This window comes from Denticeps clupeoides, chromosome 3 (assembly GCF_900700375.1).
Source record: "Denticeps clupeoides chromosome 3, fDenClu1.1, whole genome shotgun sequence".
Taxonomy (NCBI): domain Eukaryota; kingdom Metazoa; phylum Chordata; class Actinopteri; order Clupeiformes; family Denticipitidae; genus Denticeps; species Denticeps clupeoides.
The window spans coordinates 24,889,116-24,905,002 of NC_041709.1; the positions used below are offsets into that span (position 1 = coordinate 24,889,116).

Consider the following 15,887-nt stretch of genomic DNA (forward strand, 5'->3'; position numbering starts at 1 on the left):
TGGTCAGTACAGTATTACCAGTTAAGCAACAACCAAGACCCCTTTAGTGAGGTGGTAGTACTAAAGTGGCTAAAACAATCGCCTATGAAGCAGCAGACCACAAAGTCACAGGTTCAAACCCCACTAAACCCTGAGTGTCTTCAGGGGAACTGTCCCTGTCACTACTGATGGGTCACTACTCTGGATATGTTTATAAATTATATATATATATATATGTAAATGTGCATATAAACAGTCTTAAACAGTCTTTTGGAGGTTATCTAATATCTATCTGTCTGCAGCACACACACCAGACAACTCCTTCATGGGCTTTGTGTCTGAGGAGTTGAACAACACAGAGAAGCACAGGATCCAGATGAATAAGGTCAGGAACATGGCCGTTGTTTATGGCAAGGAGGCAAGCATGTGGAAGGTGAGGACCATTTTCATAATTGTCTCAGCAAAAAAAAAATATATATTATCACAAGTGAAAGTGCACTGAGCTTTCAGAAGGTGCTAAATTGGAACAGAATGGTAAATCTATGTTGAAGGTCCAACCACTGACCACTTCAGATCCATTTGAATTATTATGTTGTGTGAGAATAGAGAAATAGTCAAGGTACGAACACTCTCCTGAAGAGGCATGGTGGCGAAAGAGTAATGCTCGGCTTCAGGGACTGGAACGCTTGCAAAAAATAGAAGGTGAAACCGTTGCTGCAAAGCATAAAAAAAAAAAAAACAGGGAAATCTGCTGCGGTCTGTGAGAGACCTGGAACCTCGAGCAGATTTAGATAAAAGATTCATATCTTATAAGAACTATGGCATCCCAAATACAGCAGGTGTGCATTAAAATATATTAAAGCATATATTCTATAACCCAGAGTGTATTTTAAAATCTGGATCTCGACAGAATTGAGTTGGCCAGATTCAATTAGTTTGTTCATATTCTAATGAAATACAGTGCATTTAAAAAGTATTCAGAATACTTTAAAAATTCTTTAATTTATTTTTTCTCTCAGAATTCTACACACAACATCCCATAATGACAACATGAAAAAAGTTTACTTGAGGTTTTGCAAATTTATTAAAAATAAAAAACTGGTGTACATGCCTCAGTTACAGCCTCAAGTCCTTTTAAATGTGATGCTACAAGCTTGTCACACCTATCCTTGGCCAGTTTCTCCCATTCCTCTTTGCATCACCTTTCAAGCTCCATCAGGTTGGATGGGAAGCGTCGGTGCACAAACAATTTGAAATCTCTATCGGATTCAAGTCTGGGCTCTGGCTGGGCCACTCAAGGACATTCGCAGAGTTCTCCTGAAGCCACTCATTTGATATCTTGGCTGTGTGCTTAGGGTCGTTGTTCTGCTGAAAGATGAACTGTCTCCTCAGTCTGAGTTCAAGAGCACCCCGGAGCAGGTTTTCATCCAGGATGTGTCTCTAACTTGCTGCAGTCATCTTTCACTTTATCTTGACTTCCTGCAGCTGAGAACCATCCCCACAGCATGATGCGGCCACCACCATGCTTCACTGTAGGAATGGGATTGGCCTGGTGATGAGCGATGCCTGGTTTCCTCCAAACATGACGCCTGCCATTCACACCAGAGATTTAAATCTTTGTTTTATCAGACAAGAGAATAGGCTGCCATGTGCCTTTTACTAAAGAGTGACTTCAGTCAGGCCACTCTGTGCCCAGTCCCCTGGTCTGATGGTACTGACATTCTAATGGATGAATCTGAACATGTGTAATGTTCTTGAGTAGAACTTGCATCAAAACGTGTGTCTTCAACTGAGAAAGTAACAAATCATGTGGAGTGAACACGTCTCAGCCTCCCAGATGCCTGTCAAGTGCTATTCCCACAATGCAAAACTCCTGTCAGGCTGAAAGTGATCAAATTTCTCCCCAGTGCAAGTCACATGAGAGAGTGATTCCATTCCCATTTACAGCCAGCTTAGCCTTCAAAGTAACGTATTGTTCTGTTGCATATTTGATTAGCTAAGCACAGACTTCAGTATTTTAAAACCAGCTATGTAAGATGTCAGGGTGAATTTGGTAAAGAATGCTTTGATTTAATTCATGCAACACTGTAGATTAATTGGATTCTTTTAATTAGCTTTTTATGTAACAGTGACTTTGTGTGTGAAAGTTGAGACAGAGCCATATTTACCTCTCTTTCTGTTCCTTCTGTTCTCTTTTTAAAATTCTGATCTTTCTTGGTGGACACTCCTCAGCTTCAGGTAAGAGACCCATCACCGTTGCACAACTCACTAGATCAGTTTAACTTATTAATTAACGATAGCAGGCTGTGTTAATAATAATGAAAAGCCTTAACTACGATGAGACTGGCGTTTTATCTGTCTATCCTGCTTGGTGTTGTGGTGTGAAGAAACCAGCAGCATTGACATTTGCGAGCCCGGAGGGATTTTTTTACTGAACAGCGTGTGCGGAGGTCTGTTGGGGCTGTGTGTCTCCTGCTCATCTTGTCGCACTGTCTCCATATCTGGAAGGCAAACCCAGCAGAAAAGAGAAGCATTCAATGGCATTTCTTTGACAGCGCCTGATGGGACTTGTTGGCAAGCTTGATATGTGTCCCATTTCCTGTCTTCATGTTGCAGTGTGGGTCCAGTTTCTGGTCAAGTTCTTGACCCTGTTTGATTTTTTTGATCAGCATAAAAAAGTTCATTCTTTATTGTGTATAGAGCTCCAAGCCGGCCTCAACAGAGAGAAGGTGACATTTATCTCTCAGTAACCAACACCATAATGGAAAATTCATGGAAATGCAAGTATAATGGTGTTCCAGAATAAAATTAAAAACATAAAAATTTATATAGTGCATGCTGGGCCACACACAGCATCAGTTCTAAATCATGTCTGATGAAGTCATCTGTTAAATGTTTGAAGTATCTGAACGTTTTATGTCTGAATGCAGAGTTATCCCCTGTGTCTGTGAGCTGCCAAAAGATCAATGGAACCTACTGGTGCAGGGTAGTGGCATATTTAATGCCTTTATATCATGCATATATAAGTGAGGACTGTCATTAAAAAGATCAGGATGTTCCTCCAACATTTATGAGGACTCATTAAGGAGGAATCCAACAGAACAGTGGAGAAGGTCTTACTCTGTTGGGACCATTTTTTTTCCCTTTAAGCCCCTCTACACACTGTGTGACTTTTGCAAACTTTTTTGCCAGTGGGTCATTGTCAGATAAATGTACTAAAACACTTTGGTTGTATCAGTGCTCAAAATGAATGACAGGACCTGGCGCAGGTGAATAATATAGTTTTCCCTCATCTTCATATTTCTTCTGGCAACTATATTGTGATGTCCACCAAAGAGAACACTGTCAAGACTGCGGTCATTCAATATGATATTAGTAGCCACACCTATAGAACCAACCTTTCACCGGTTGGCCAACTAAAGTTTAATCAGAGAAGTTGAAGAAATCAGCCGTTGACAAAAGATTGAAGGGTTCTAGTTAGTATTCATCACAACTCCATACAGCCATCATAATGAGGCATTTCATGACTCACTGCAGTAATTAACGTTCCTAATCCATTTATAACGACGCAACCAGTTGTGATTAACAGCACATTCGGATCTATTTAATCAGATAGATCAGATAGAAAACTTGAAGATTAGGAGATTAGAGGCAACCAAGAGCATTTCAAACTTGTTTAAAAGTTTTGGAAGTTTTAGCTTCTAAAACTTTTTTTGTTGGATCAAGTCCTATTTGCCTGGGGCTGCTGGAGCTTCGATGTGCTGGAAAGGAACATACAGGGTTGTATCTGGGTTCCTTCTTGAGGCCCTTTTTTTAGATGGACTACAGATTGTTCCAGAATGTTATTGTGGAGCACACTGACCATCTCTGAGTGCAAACTGCCTAAAAATCAATAGATGTCAGGGCTGCTGGTGTAATGACAGACTTTGGATAAATTCAGCCCAGGGGGGTTGCTTTTGGGAAGTGAGATTATTGATTTTCACATAGCAACTTGGGACAAAATGTAAAAAATCAATTCTGAAATTAAGCATTATGTTATTGTATTCTGGCACCATGTCAGAAATAGCAAATTAGTTTTTCATTGGGGAATCAGCATCATAGGTCAACTGTTGAATTTTGCCTTCAGATTTCTTAAATCTTGTCGTGAGCACCATTAGACTGACTTGGAGTGGATATTTGGAGAAATGCAGGTTGATTGGGGCATTTACATCTGCATTGCTGAAAAAGAAGTAATAAACTCTGTATTTAGTTCAGATATAACATAATTAAATGAGACAGAGAAAGGTGTGTTTCTCTACTGAAGTGTTAGAACCACTGACACTAACTAAGTTTGCAGTAAAAATAACAAGATTAGTTGTTTTAATTTATTGTGATGAGTAAGCGAGAAGTTCACTGCAAGACTTAAGATAACTGTATTAAATTTAGCTTGAAACTTGAGTTTATTGAAAGGATTTACATTTTAGCATGTTATGCGAGAGTTGATCCTCTTGTCTGATTGCCCATTGGTGAATTGATTACAGTATTTAAGCCACCACTATGTAATAAAAGTTAAACATTAATTTATTGTATAATAATTTACTATGGGCCACACGGACAAATGGCGGTTAGCATCGTGGTGGGCAGGCACCCCGTCCTGCCCCTGTGTCTCAGGATGAGACCCTGAACAACAGGACTAAGTGGTTATGGAACCTGAGTGAGTGACTGAATGATTAATTACTTACTCTTGCAATCATTTTATAAATATATGTTAAAATGCAAACAACACAGCTACAGTACAGTTTATTCTAAGCAGTTGTCAGGTGCATATTGTACTGCATGTTGTATCTGTAAAGGTTTTATAGGATATATCTTGAATCTTGTGAAATGGCATGCTTAGTGCAGTTGACCCAGTCGTGATAGAAATTAGAAAAAAAGAGTGAGGTTAGAGGTAGTTGTGTGCCTCTCACGGTCACGATGTCGGCACATTGGGCAAAATTAAAATCTGATGCAGATAGATTTAGAAGCTGGTGAGTTTTTTTCGTCCCTCACTCCCACTCACCTGTAGGTGCATCTTAAGCACCCTGAATCCCACACAATGATTGGTCCCACAGAGAGAAAGTCAGAGGTCACCCTGCCCAGCAGCACCTTTGGCTCTATCCTGTTTGATCCTGTTGAGTGTATCTTGCTGTTTGTGTAGCAGCAGTTAGTGAAAGTGTGATGCTTTGTTTTTTTACGACACCAGATCTAGTGTGGCTCCGGGGGGTTTTCTTGTCTGAGTCTCTCCAAACACTCTCCAAACTGAGTCTCTTAAACCCTTTGATGAGGCTCCAAGTGCCTTTCTTTCAAGCATGGCCTCGGACCCCTTTCAGGAGTCCCTGTTTAGCACAAGAGTCATGCATCTGTCTTCCCCTGTTGCAGCGCGGCAGTTTAAGTAACCCTCGTGAAATGACAATCACTTCACTTTCACTAAATGTGGAAGCTCACCCTGTACTCCGTCTGAAACATTTTGCAAGCACATGCCGGGATTACTTAGACTCATATCCAGCCATGATGACTCCAGGTTGACTCTCTCAAAGACAAATAGTTTCCGAGACGAGGCACTAATAAGGTCCATGAGACCACTAGATTGATGGCCGATGTTATTAGAATTGATTACCTGTGAACGAGGAGAGGTCGGCATGTTACCATGTTAATGTGTCCCTGTGATCCGCGGCCGAGACGCCAGATCCACTGCCGTCACAGCGGCCGCCCAAGGTGAAATCAGCTTGGAACGCAAACCCCTCCCAGGGTAGCATTTCTTTCTCGGCCCTAATTCCCACTGTCTTTTGCACTTAGCACTGGAGATAATCTCCTAATTGGTTCGGAAAATCCTTGCAGAGGAAGCTATCGATCCGACAGGCTCCAATTACAGCCACAGGCCACACAATGGAGTGAGAATAAGCCGCTTAACAGAGCCGGGCAAGTCAATAGTGATGCTGCACTCGTGGACACAGAGGGGCTTTGTCTCCACGGCCTCAAAAGGCTTAATATGAAATATGTTTGCACAAGGCACACCTTTTATCTTAACCAGGCATGGCCTTCTTCACTTCAGCACAGACCAAAGGACATACTTCGGTACCTTACATTTAACTCTAGGGCCTTATTCACACAGACTTTCACGGACGCTCTGGACATTCTCAGTGGAACAGTGAACCTGCAGTTTTGTGAGCTCAAGAATTCATTGATTTCCTTAAATTTGGACCAAATATTCATTTTAGTAATGTAGTGAAAACCGGATTCATCTCTTCAGTTTTCATAAAACAAATTAACAATCTATTGAAAAATGTAGTTGCCGTCTCAACCCGAGATCATGAAATTAACATAAAATTAACATAGAGTCCCATTAAATCCACAATGCATGCTATTAACTCATCCTCTGCCTGATTTGCACTGCTGATGAAAAACTACATGAGGAGCCAATAAGAACATCTCAGATGGGCTGGTCCATCACGGTAGACCTGTGGATGTTCATGGACCAAAAAAACCCAAAGTGGTTTAAAAAAAACCTTAGCTTCATTAAAAATGATCTACTCTGTTGCCAAATGTCACATGTTCACGCTCTACTACAGGGCAAGGAGAAGTTCCTACAGATCCTTCACCGCTACATGGAGATTCATGGCACAGTCTACTACGAGACGCAGCGCCCCCCAGAGGTACCAGCCTTTGTCAAGAACCATGGTCTGCTGCCCCAGCAGGAATTGCAGCAGCTTCTGCGCAAAGCTAAGGTGTGCAACTAATGGACTGGGAAGATATCCATTATCGTGTAGATAGTTCCAGTGGCTTCCTTTAACACACTTGCCTACAATTTCAGCTTTTCATCGGAATCGGTTTTCCCTATGAAGGCCCCGCCCCCTTGGAGGCAATCGCCAATGGATGCGTCTTCCTACAGCCCAAATTCCAACCAGCTCACAGCTCACTCAACCACGAGTTCTTCAGAGGAAAACCAACGTCTAGAGAGGTAGGTCCCTACTGACACCCAAGTGCTGATTCCCCAGGAGGATCATATGAGTGACTTCATTTTTCATTTCAGGTCTCCTCTCAGCATCCCTATGCTGAGCAGTATATCGGACGACCCCACGTCATGACCGTTGATTTCAACAACTCGGAAGAGTTTGAGGCAGCTGTTCGAGAGATTATGAGGACTGAGGTAAAAATCCACTAATGCTCACTCAGAGTTAAGATAGAGTTAGGTAAGGGTCAGCTATCATTATTTTATTTGAACTAGGGCTGTCAATCTATTGAAAAAAAACATTTAATTACACATTTTGGAATTAATAAATTTAAAGTACAATACATTCGTGAAATACAAGTTGGAAGTATTCATTGTTGCAAAATAATATTCATTCCTATAAGTCTTGAACTCAATTTTCCATAATGTGCCCATTTATTTTGAAACTGTGAGTAAACAGAAAGAGGAGACCTTTGAGATGCCTCTCATGGTGGGAAACATTGATTAGCTGGGTTCCAGTGCTCCCAGAGGAGGACAACATTAATTAATCGGCACACAAACTTCTGTTCAATCCCAGCAGGCCTTGGAGATTAAGCAATTCCAGAGAGTGCAGCAGCTACAACCACCTGCCAGGTGCAGAAAATAGACATTGATCTGAGGGCAGCCTGAACCACTGGTAGAAAGATACACTGTGATGTTTAAAAATGAACAAAACCATATTTAATAAAAAACTATATATATACATAAATGTAAAAAAAAAAAAAAAAAAAAAATGGCCATTTGGTCAAAATAACGTCAATTGTTGAAGCAACTTTGAAACCATGTTTTAAGCTATTGATTTTAAAATGGTCAAATTCAGTTTATTAGAAAGTTTTTACAATGTTTATCAACACTGATATGATTTTTATTTAAATAGACGGCAACCAATGGTTGGTTGGCAACAATCAACCCTCTTTTTTTATTCGCAACATCATAACCTGTCATAGCTCTAGCCCAGGTCTGCCTTGGCATTACATAGCCCCCAAACAAGGGTGCGACACCAGGGCAGCGCCCCTCGCTGAGTCAGGGCTGGAGGTGGGCCCAGTCGGCTACCCAGGTGGGTACCCAGTTCCCTCTTGGCCAGAAGGCAGACCAGGAAACTGGACCCCAGACCCCAGCCCCTCTCTCTCGGTGTCTCGTCCAATCGTGGGGCAAAACCCTGCAGTCCCTTAGTCGCAAGACACCAGGCATCCAGGCCCCTTTTTGGCTCCACCCCTTCTCTGGTCCTCCATCCCACCTTTGGGGCCAGACCCAGCAGTGATCTGGCGGCGTATGACTCGGGGTGAGCGGTAGAGGGGCCTGACGTTTGGAGTGGAAACATGCTGGTGTGGGGTGATGAAGGAGACACGAATGCAGCATGTTGGGCCCATGTGGTCTGGAGGCGTGACTGAGGACGCTTTCATTTCCTCACCAGTCATAGTCATCGCTGCTGTTCTCCTCCTCACTGTGACCACATTTCTGCCACAGTGAAACCCATTCTCTTCCATGTTGCGATGATCGACCAGGATAACGAAACAGCAGAGTGAGGGAACGGTAAACCTAGTCTTCCCCATTGTTCGCTGTCTCGTCCAGTGTATCTTCCCACTGCCCTTCATCAGGTCGGAATCTGACCTGTATGGTTCATAATGTGCAGAAGCCTGTGCAAGTGAAGACACGGGGCTGGAGACGCAATCCTGCAAGTACCCCAGCATCAGACTCACCTGAAAGCCGGGGAGGTAAAAAACCTCTCCAGGTGAGCACAGGTCGGCTGTGTTTCTAGAGGAGCTCCTGCATTCTGTCATGTCACTCAGTGTTGCGGAGACACTTGACATCTGTGAAGCAAACAGTGGGCTTTAATAAAGAGAAAAGATCGCATTGCCACAATACAAAGAATATGTAGGACAAGGGAGTGAGGGAGGAGCCAATATATGAAGGGTTCTAATCACCCACCCCCAAACTGGGGGTGATTCGAAACCCTGTGTGCATTTGACTGACATCACAGTTCTACTAAATGCTAAAACAGCACAGGGTGATTGTCTACCCACAATTATTATCTTCTCCAGCATATGGATTTTGAAAAAACACTAAAAACATGCTAGGAACATTTTTAGGTTTCTGCCGCACACACTGCAAGTAATGGGAAGCACCCACAATTCAGTTCAGTGGTGTATGACATCACTCAGTAATATTTAGCACCCCTGCAATTATAACACTTAAAGAACAAATAGGGTGCTGTATAAAATTACTTTTGTACTGTTTGTACTCGTGTTCAATATCAGTAATGTTTCCATAAATGGCGCTGATGTGGCATCTCAACTTTTTAGATGGAAATAAATCATCAGGAAGTGGTTGGTATTACCACTTATGAAAAATCCAATATTGTTAGACTGCCACGGTTTATTTTCTCTGGGTTAAATGACCAAAACTGGTGAATTATGGGTTCATTTCGGCATATAAACCAAAATTCTTTCCTAAACTTGGAAATTCTTTTCTGTTCACTTGCCGTGGATGGTTGCCATTCCAGGGAGTTTTACAGAGGCACATGAGGCGTTTATAAGAGACAAACAAATCTCATCAATCAAATGAGGGATGTGCAGTGACGCAGATTTCATGTCACCGCAAAAAAAAATGATTCACTGTTTTCCTGGAGGAAATGCAATTTGTTTCATGAAGTCAGCAATTCTTTGCATTTCACGCAACGAGCCTCACAATCACCACGCTTGTCTTGTCGTGACTAATGGGCATAACTGTCTTTTGATTGCAATTAGTGAGATTAATGAGTATGGAGACTAAAAATATGAAAGGTTTGACGTAAGGACACTGGTTTGTGTTTGTGTGTGTTGCACAGGTGGAGCCCCACCTGCCTTATGAGTACACATGTGAGGGGATGCTAGAGAGAGTTCATGCCTACGTTCAGCATCAGGTGAGTGAATGATTGACACACACAGACATCTCAGCCCTAACTCAGCTTTTGCGCCCACACTTGAGCAGGATTCACTGTCGGACACGGCGAGTGACTGATGGTCCGCAGTTCCTCATTACTGACAGCCGGCCAGTCCAGACCATCAGGAGGAGAGCTATGAGAGTGCGGAGTGGGAGATGGAGTGGAGATGAAATGGGATGATTTAGGACCTTATACGTGGGCTGCATGGCTTTTAAGAACCACTGGTTATTTATTCTTTGGAAATACAGCATGTATTAAAAAAAATTCTAATAAAACAATCCAATCGCAGGCTAAATAGAAATAACATGCGTGAAACTAAAATAAATCAAAATGCAGAAATTGCTAAAAGACACATCGATATATGTCACGATGGCTGGACATGACAAAGAAGGAGGATGCACACAAAACGGGATTTATTACATGAAGCACAAGACAAAGAAAACACCACTGAACAACGACCCGATGGAGGACAGACACGAACATGGCAGCTTTATACAGGCAGATACAGGTGAAAACAACAAGGAAACATAACTTAATAAGACAGGACGAACACGAAACTCCAGTCCAAACCCCGGATCCAGAGAAACCCATTTCAGATCAGATCCTGACTATATATCTTTAGTACATTCATTTGTCTAATAAAGATTTCCCCACCACTAGTGCACCCATATTCATTAAAGTGTACTTTGAGGAGCATATATATTGGAGAAAACACAAGGTGCCCACAAACTAGTTTAAACAATGGGTTTCCTATGGGTGCCCTTCCAATGGAGAAGGGACGTCCTAGGGAGTGGTATAAGGGAGTGCTATAATCATGTTGTGCCCTCTCATGCAGTGAATCAAACGTAACGGTGAGGGTATAGTGTAATATTTGCTATTTATATTTCATGCATGTATTAACCTTTTGCTGAAACCCTCTAGTAAGTGTTTTCTATTGGTTTGTGGTAGACGTTGTTTAGCCTACAGATACTCCATCTAATGACATCAACTCCCATTATTGTTATTATACATCCCTGCCTGCATTATGAGAATGACATCCTTATAATTCATAGAAATAAACCTGGAAAATCTTTTTTCTCGTTGAAACCTGTTTGATGTGACATAATGGGGAGATAATAAGTGGGTGTGAATCACCAGAATCTTGAAATGCTTTCATGTCAGAATATATCCCAGACAATAGCAGTGTGATTCATTTTGATGTGTTCCCCTTGATCTCTATTGAGTGCTGAGCTTAAAATTAAATATATCTCAGTTTTAATATTTACTTAGTGACTCATGACTAATTAAGCAGTCCTGAATGAGCCAAATGTTCCCATATTTATTTGTTCGGCTCAATATTTCTATTCCACCACCACTAAGTGCCTTATATATCTTTTTAAGCTTACTTTAGCGATGTAACATCCTTCAGCTAGTTGATTTCCTAGGGCTTTTGTGCATGAATATTCACATTCCTCAATTGTTACAACTATTTCTTTCTATGCTATTTAATTGTACTTCGTTCCATTTGGGTTTTATTCATCCACTCCTCCTCCATTTAATTCCATTACACTTTAGTCTCTTCTGCTCAAGCCTGATTCATTCTGATTAATTCCATTGCTCCATTTAATTCCCATGCACTTTTATCTAGTGTGTTCCATTTTGTTTTATTCAGTTTAAATCAATTCAGTTACACTGTATTTCATTCAGATTCATTATGCTCAATCCCACTCCCTTCCAGTCCAGTGCTCTTCATTGTGTTCAATTGCACTCAATACTCCATTCCATTAAATTCAATTCGACTTGAATCTCTCTTTTGACTCATCTCTTTCCACTTTGTTTCATTCTATTCCATTCCAGTCAATTCAGTTCAATTTCAGTCTATTCCATTACCATTCCTGTAATCTAACCTATTGTATTCATTTTAATTCTATTCCATTCCGTTCCCTCTTGTCCTCTTCAATTCCACTCCATTCATTCAGTTTCATGTGGTCTCTCCTGTCACCTATCGAAACTCAGTTTTCAGTTCATAACTCTCTCTATGCTCTCAATGAGAACCTGTCTTTGCTTTTGTGTGACAACCTTATGTGCAATTCTGCACAGCCATTCAAATAGCTTTTGTTTCAGTTTCTGATTTTCTTGGGGATAATTATAATATAATAAAATATATAATGATAAAATATAATAATGTATCATTCAAAATATAATCATTTTAATTCATATGTGTGACAAATTCTAGCTTGGAGTGATTGAATGAAATGGAGACTAATGTGTAACAAACAATTTCTTCAAGTTCCCACAGCTCCAGCTGTAACCGTTTCTACATTTTTAATACTTTTTCTTGCTGCCATACAAACATCTTTTTCTCATTGCAGTTCAGGTACGAGGCAATTAGAGGTAAATGTAATTAACTCCCCCTCCTTCCCCTTTCATCCCTTCTCATTTTCAGGATTTTTGCAGCCCAGAGGCGCCTTTGCCAAGCGTGAACTCCTCCAGAACATTGCAGGGGAGTCCTATCGTGTTGCTTCCCAACTCCACACTGCTTGGCTGGGCCTCCAACGCCACAGCGCCACCTTGCTGGCCTCCACTCAGCGCTCTGCGCCTGCTGTTGTCAACCGATGGACAGTCCTGCGTGGAGGCATGTCGAGGGGCCGACCTGGTGTGTGAGCCCACCTTCTTCCGCTTCGTCAACAACAAGGATGCCCTCAGCAGGTTAGGCAGTAAAGTTACCCTCCAATTATTGGTGCATTTTTTTTCAAAGTATGTCTCCAAATAAGGTGACATCTTACATTTGTGGTCAACACAAAATGTGTACATGGCACAAAATACTGATAAAGTGAGATCATTATTTCTAATAAATTAGATGATTATAACACTCTTTACACAAAAACAGAACTGGTGAACACTGAAACACAGCAGCAAGGATTGAGACCAAAATTAAATAAGAGAACATGTAAGCGTCATGTTGGGTAAACAGAATCGGCTTCTTGTGGTTTTCACAATTTTAGATTTAAGGTTACCCGAGAGACGGTATTGCAGAAAATATCTCAGGGTGTGCTCTTGGGATCCTTATTTTGGACTATGCCATTTTTAAATATATTCAAGACTGTAACTAAAGTACATAATAATGCATGCATATTTTTTATCTACTTTATATATTTCCTCGTTTATTATTATTCTTGCAAATATATGCTCATTATTTGTTGTTACTATTTCAGTTTATTCCATTTTCCTGTAGTTTTTTTTGCATTATAAAGTGCTATATAAAGTGCTTGTAATTTTGTTTACTTGTGAGACATTATTGTGAAAGGACTTTGCACATGAACATTAATCGAATTATAAGCAAAACTTCACATTTTCATGCAGTGAAAACAATTTCCTGTTTTTGATTATTGTCTGTAAACTGGCTCAGTGCGCCGCCACAAATTACCGCAGAATTCTGTTTGTTTGCGAGCGCAGGCTGGAGGTGCAGTGCGAGGCAGTAGAGGTGGAGACCAACCACATCTTCCCAGCATTCTCTGTGCTACGGCGCGAGTGCGGGCTGCAAAAGGACCCCCTGCTCTTCAGCTGCGCCGGCCACCGCCCCAAATACCGCCGCATGTGCCCCTGCAGGGACGTCCGCCCGGGCCAGGTGGCGCTGTGCAGGGACTGCTTATGATGAAGAGGTAGCCGACCCGTGAGCATCAGAACGGCTGAGGCAGGGGTACTAACCTCTTATGGAGTGAAGCCCCGCCCCCAAGAGCCAAAGTTCACAAACCTGCAACAGCTCAGAAACTGAACTGAGAACCAACACTGCTGCTGCTATAAAATGTTCTGCCGTATGTTCCACATGAGGACTGTCTGGTTTTACAGACTGTTCTGACAAACACAACAAACAGGCAATAAACAGAACATACGCTTTAATAACCCACCTACAGAGACACTCATCACAGTAACCCTGAGAAAAAAAAAAGATGGTCCAGAAAACCTGTACGAACCTGCCCCTCTCTGACCTCGTCCTCGAAATAAACTTGATATAAAGGCTCACCTTGACTCGTCGGACTCTGCACAAAGGAGAACAAAAAGACAGATTATTTTTCCATAAGCGATTGTACTTTGTTAAGTTGAAGGCTGTGGATATTTTTACCAGCCCAGATGTGGTGTTGCAACAATAAAATGAAGGATAAATGAAGGACGTGGGCACTGCTCCTTTTGTTCATATCAACAGATGTACACAAGAACCGTGAGTTAACGTACGGTAGACCAGGCACAGTTGGTGTACAGTTTAACTTTTTTCATTACCACACCAAAACCAGGAATTGAAATCTATTCACTATTTAATTTACTTTATTTATCTATTAGAATATTAATAATGAACATTATGCATGAGAAGTTAATATTTTCACACCCGCAATGAGTTTTTCTGTACCCATGTCTGAAAGGCTGAAAAGGATTTTAAACTTTATTTAAATATCAAGTTTTCTTTTCTTAACAATTGCACAGAACTGATGTTTTGGCAGGTATTCATTTCACCACACTGAAGTCAACATCTGACTTTCAAATCATTATTAAAACCTGAATTTTGTATTTGCTCCAAATAATTAAAAAAGTAAGCCAACACGTCAGGGGGGTTTTTGATATCAACAGCTTGTACCGAATTTGAACAGAAATGAGAAGGTGTCCACTGCAATGGTTAATATTAAATACGTTTTTGGTTGAAACATATTACATTAGAACCAGCAGTAATTAACCAATCATCTCACTCAGGGCAACCTGGTGGCCATCACACCACGAGGAGGTGACCAAAGGATCCAGTGAGTTCTGGTGTGTGTCTCACTGGAGCTCCATCCATCAGCACAATAGACAGCTTGTCATTATTATTCACAATCCACATGGGGAAAATGTGGAGCTGAAGACTGGGCACAACATCAAGACCCTCTGGGGTTTAATATTAAAATAACATCAAAGTCTTTTCATCTGCCATAGACCAGGCTGTTTCATCTGCTCTTCTCATTCATTTTCTGACACAATTTTATTTCCCAAAAGCTCCCAGTCAGCAAGAAGACCACAGAAAACATTTTAGGGGTCTGATCCCAGGGAGACACAAAGTCGCCATCATTATTAATTCATTTGAGAGCCACTCTCACCCAGGGTGACATTCTGAGATTGATGAAGGAATCTGTTTTCATCTTGTTTTCCCTCGAAAGCCATCAGAATCCTACCAAAAATTGGTGTCAAGGGCACAGGTAGTGGGCAGAACCTGATCCCGCTTCCGTCTCCCTCCAGATGGAAGATTGTATTCGTTTGAAATGACAGGTAATAACTTTGGCCGGACGACGGGGTCACCCCCAGAATGGGCTTTTGCATGTCGTCAGCAGAGCTTAGCGTTACCGTGGGAAACGTGGGAGCATATGGGGTGTCCTTCACCCCTGAGGAAGGTCACAGGTGGTGACAATGTGAAGGCAATAGCACAGAAGGAAAAAATGCCACAGCTGCACAGACGGATTAAGACGTTGAGACTCCAGCTGAGGAGAAATACATGATGGAGTGCCAGGAGATGAGTGTTGGCACCTCCTCGTTTTTAAAAAAATCCCTGAACGCTCATAACCACTGAGAAGCATTTCAGAGGCGAGACCCTGGGAAACGTCACTACGTACGAAGATGTTCTTTTACTTTAAAAAAAAAAATTGTTCATACAAATTCTGAAATTAAAGATTAGTAAACAATATCAACCCTGATAGTTAGAATATAAAATTTCTAACATTGTGAGTAAGACTTTCTTAACATTACATTAATGTATTGTTTATGTAAATTAATGTAAATAATTAAACATCATAATACATCATGGCAACATGAACATGAAAGTGCTTACATTCCTTTGTCTTTAAATATGTTCTTCCTTCCCTACAGTATCATGACGAAAAATTACTTTTTCTGTCCAAAATATTACTCATTAATCCGTTATTCTGATATTCTTAAAACTCTTTTTAAGACTCTTAAGTTTATTAAATTTGCATAACTTCT

At 41.2% G+C, this 15,887-nt stretch overlaps 1 protein-coding gene across 2 annotated transcripts in view; it reads left to right on the forward strand.

Moving 5' to 3' along the window:
* The window catches only part of LOC114786544 (alpha-1,6-mannosylglycoprotein 6-beta-N-acetylglucosaminyltransferase B-like), a 106,539-nt gene extending 92,484 nt beyond the window's left edge, over positions 1-14,055 (forward strand). For both annotated transcript variants that reach the window (XM_028973735.1, XM_028973736.1), the window contains 8 exons: positions 282-412; positions 2,212-2,217; positions 6,567-6,722; positions 6,809-6,955; positions 7,028-7,144; positions 9,813-9,887; positions 12,334-12,596; positions 13,344-14,055. In XM_028973735.1, coding sequence (XP_028829568.1) covers positions 282-412; positions 2,212-2,217; positions 6,567-6,722; positions 6,809-6,955; positions 7,028-7,144; positions 9,813-9,887; positions 12,334-12,596; positions 13,344-13,542 — 1,094 coding nt within the window. In that variant the 3' untranslated portion in view covers positions 13,543-14,055. The remainder of the gene's footprint in view (positions 1-281; positions 413-2,211; positions 2,218-6,566; positions 6,723-6,808; positions 6,956-7,027; positions 7,145-9,812; positions 9,888-12,333; positions 12,597-13,343) is intronic.
* The last annotated feature ends 1,832 nt before the right edge of the window (positions 14,056-15,887 follow it).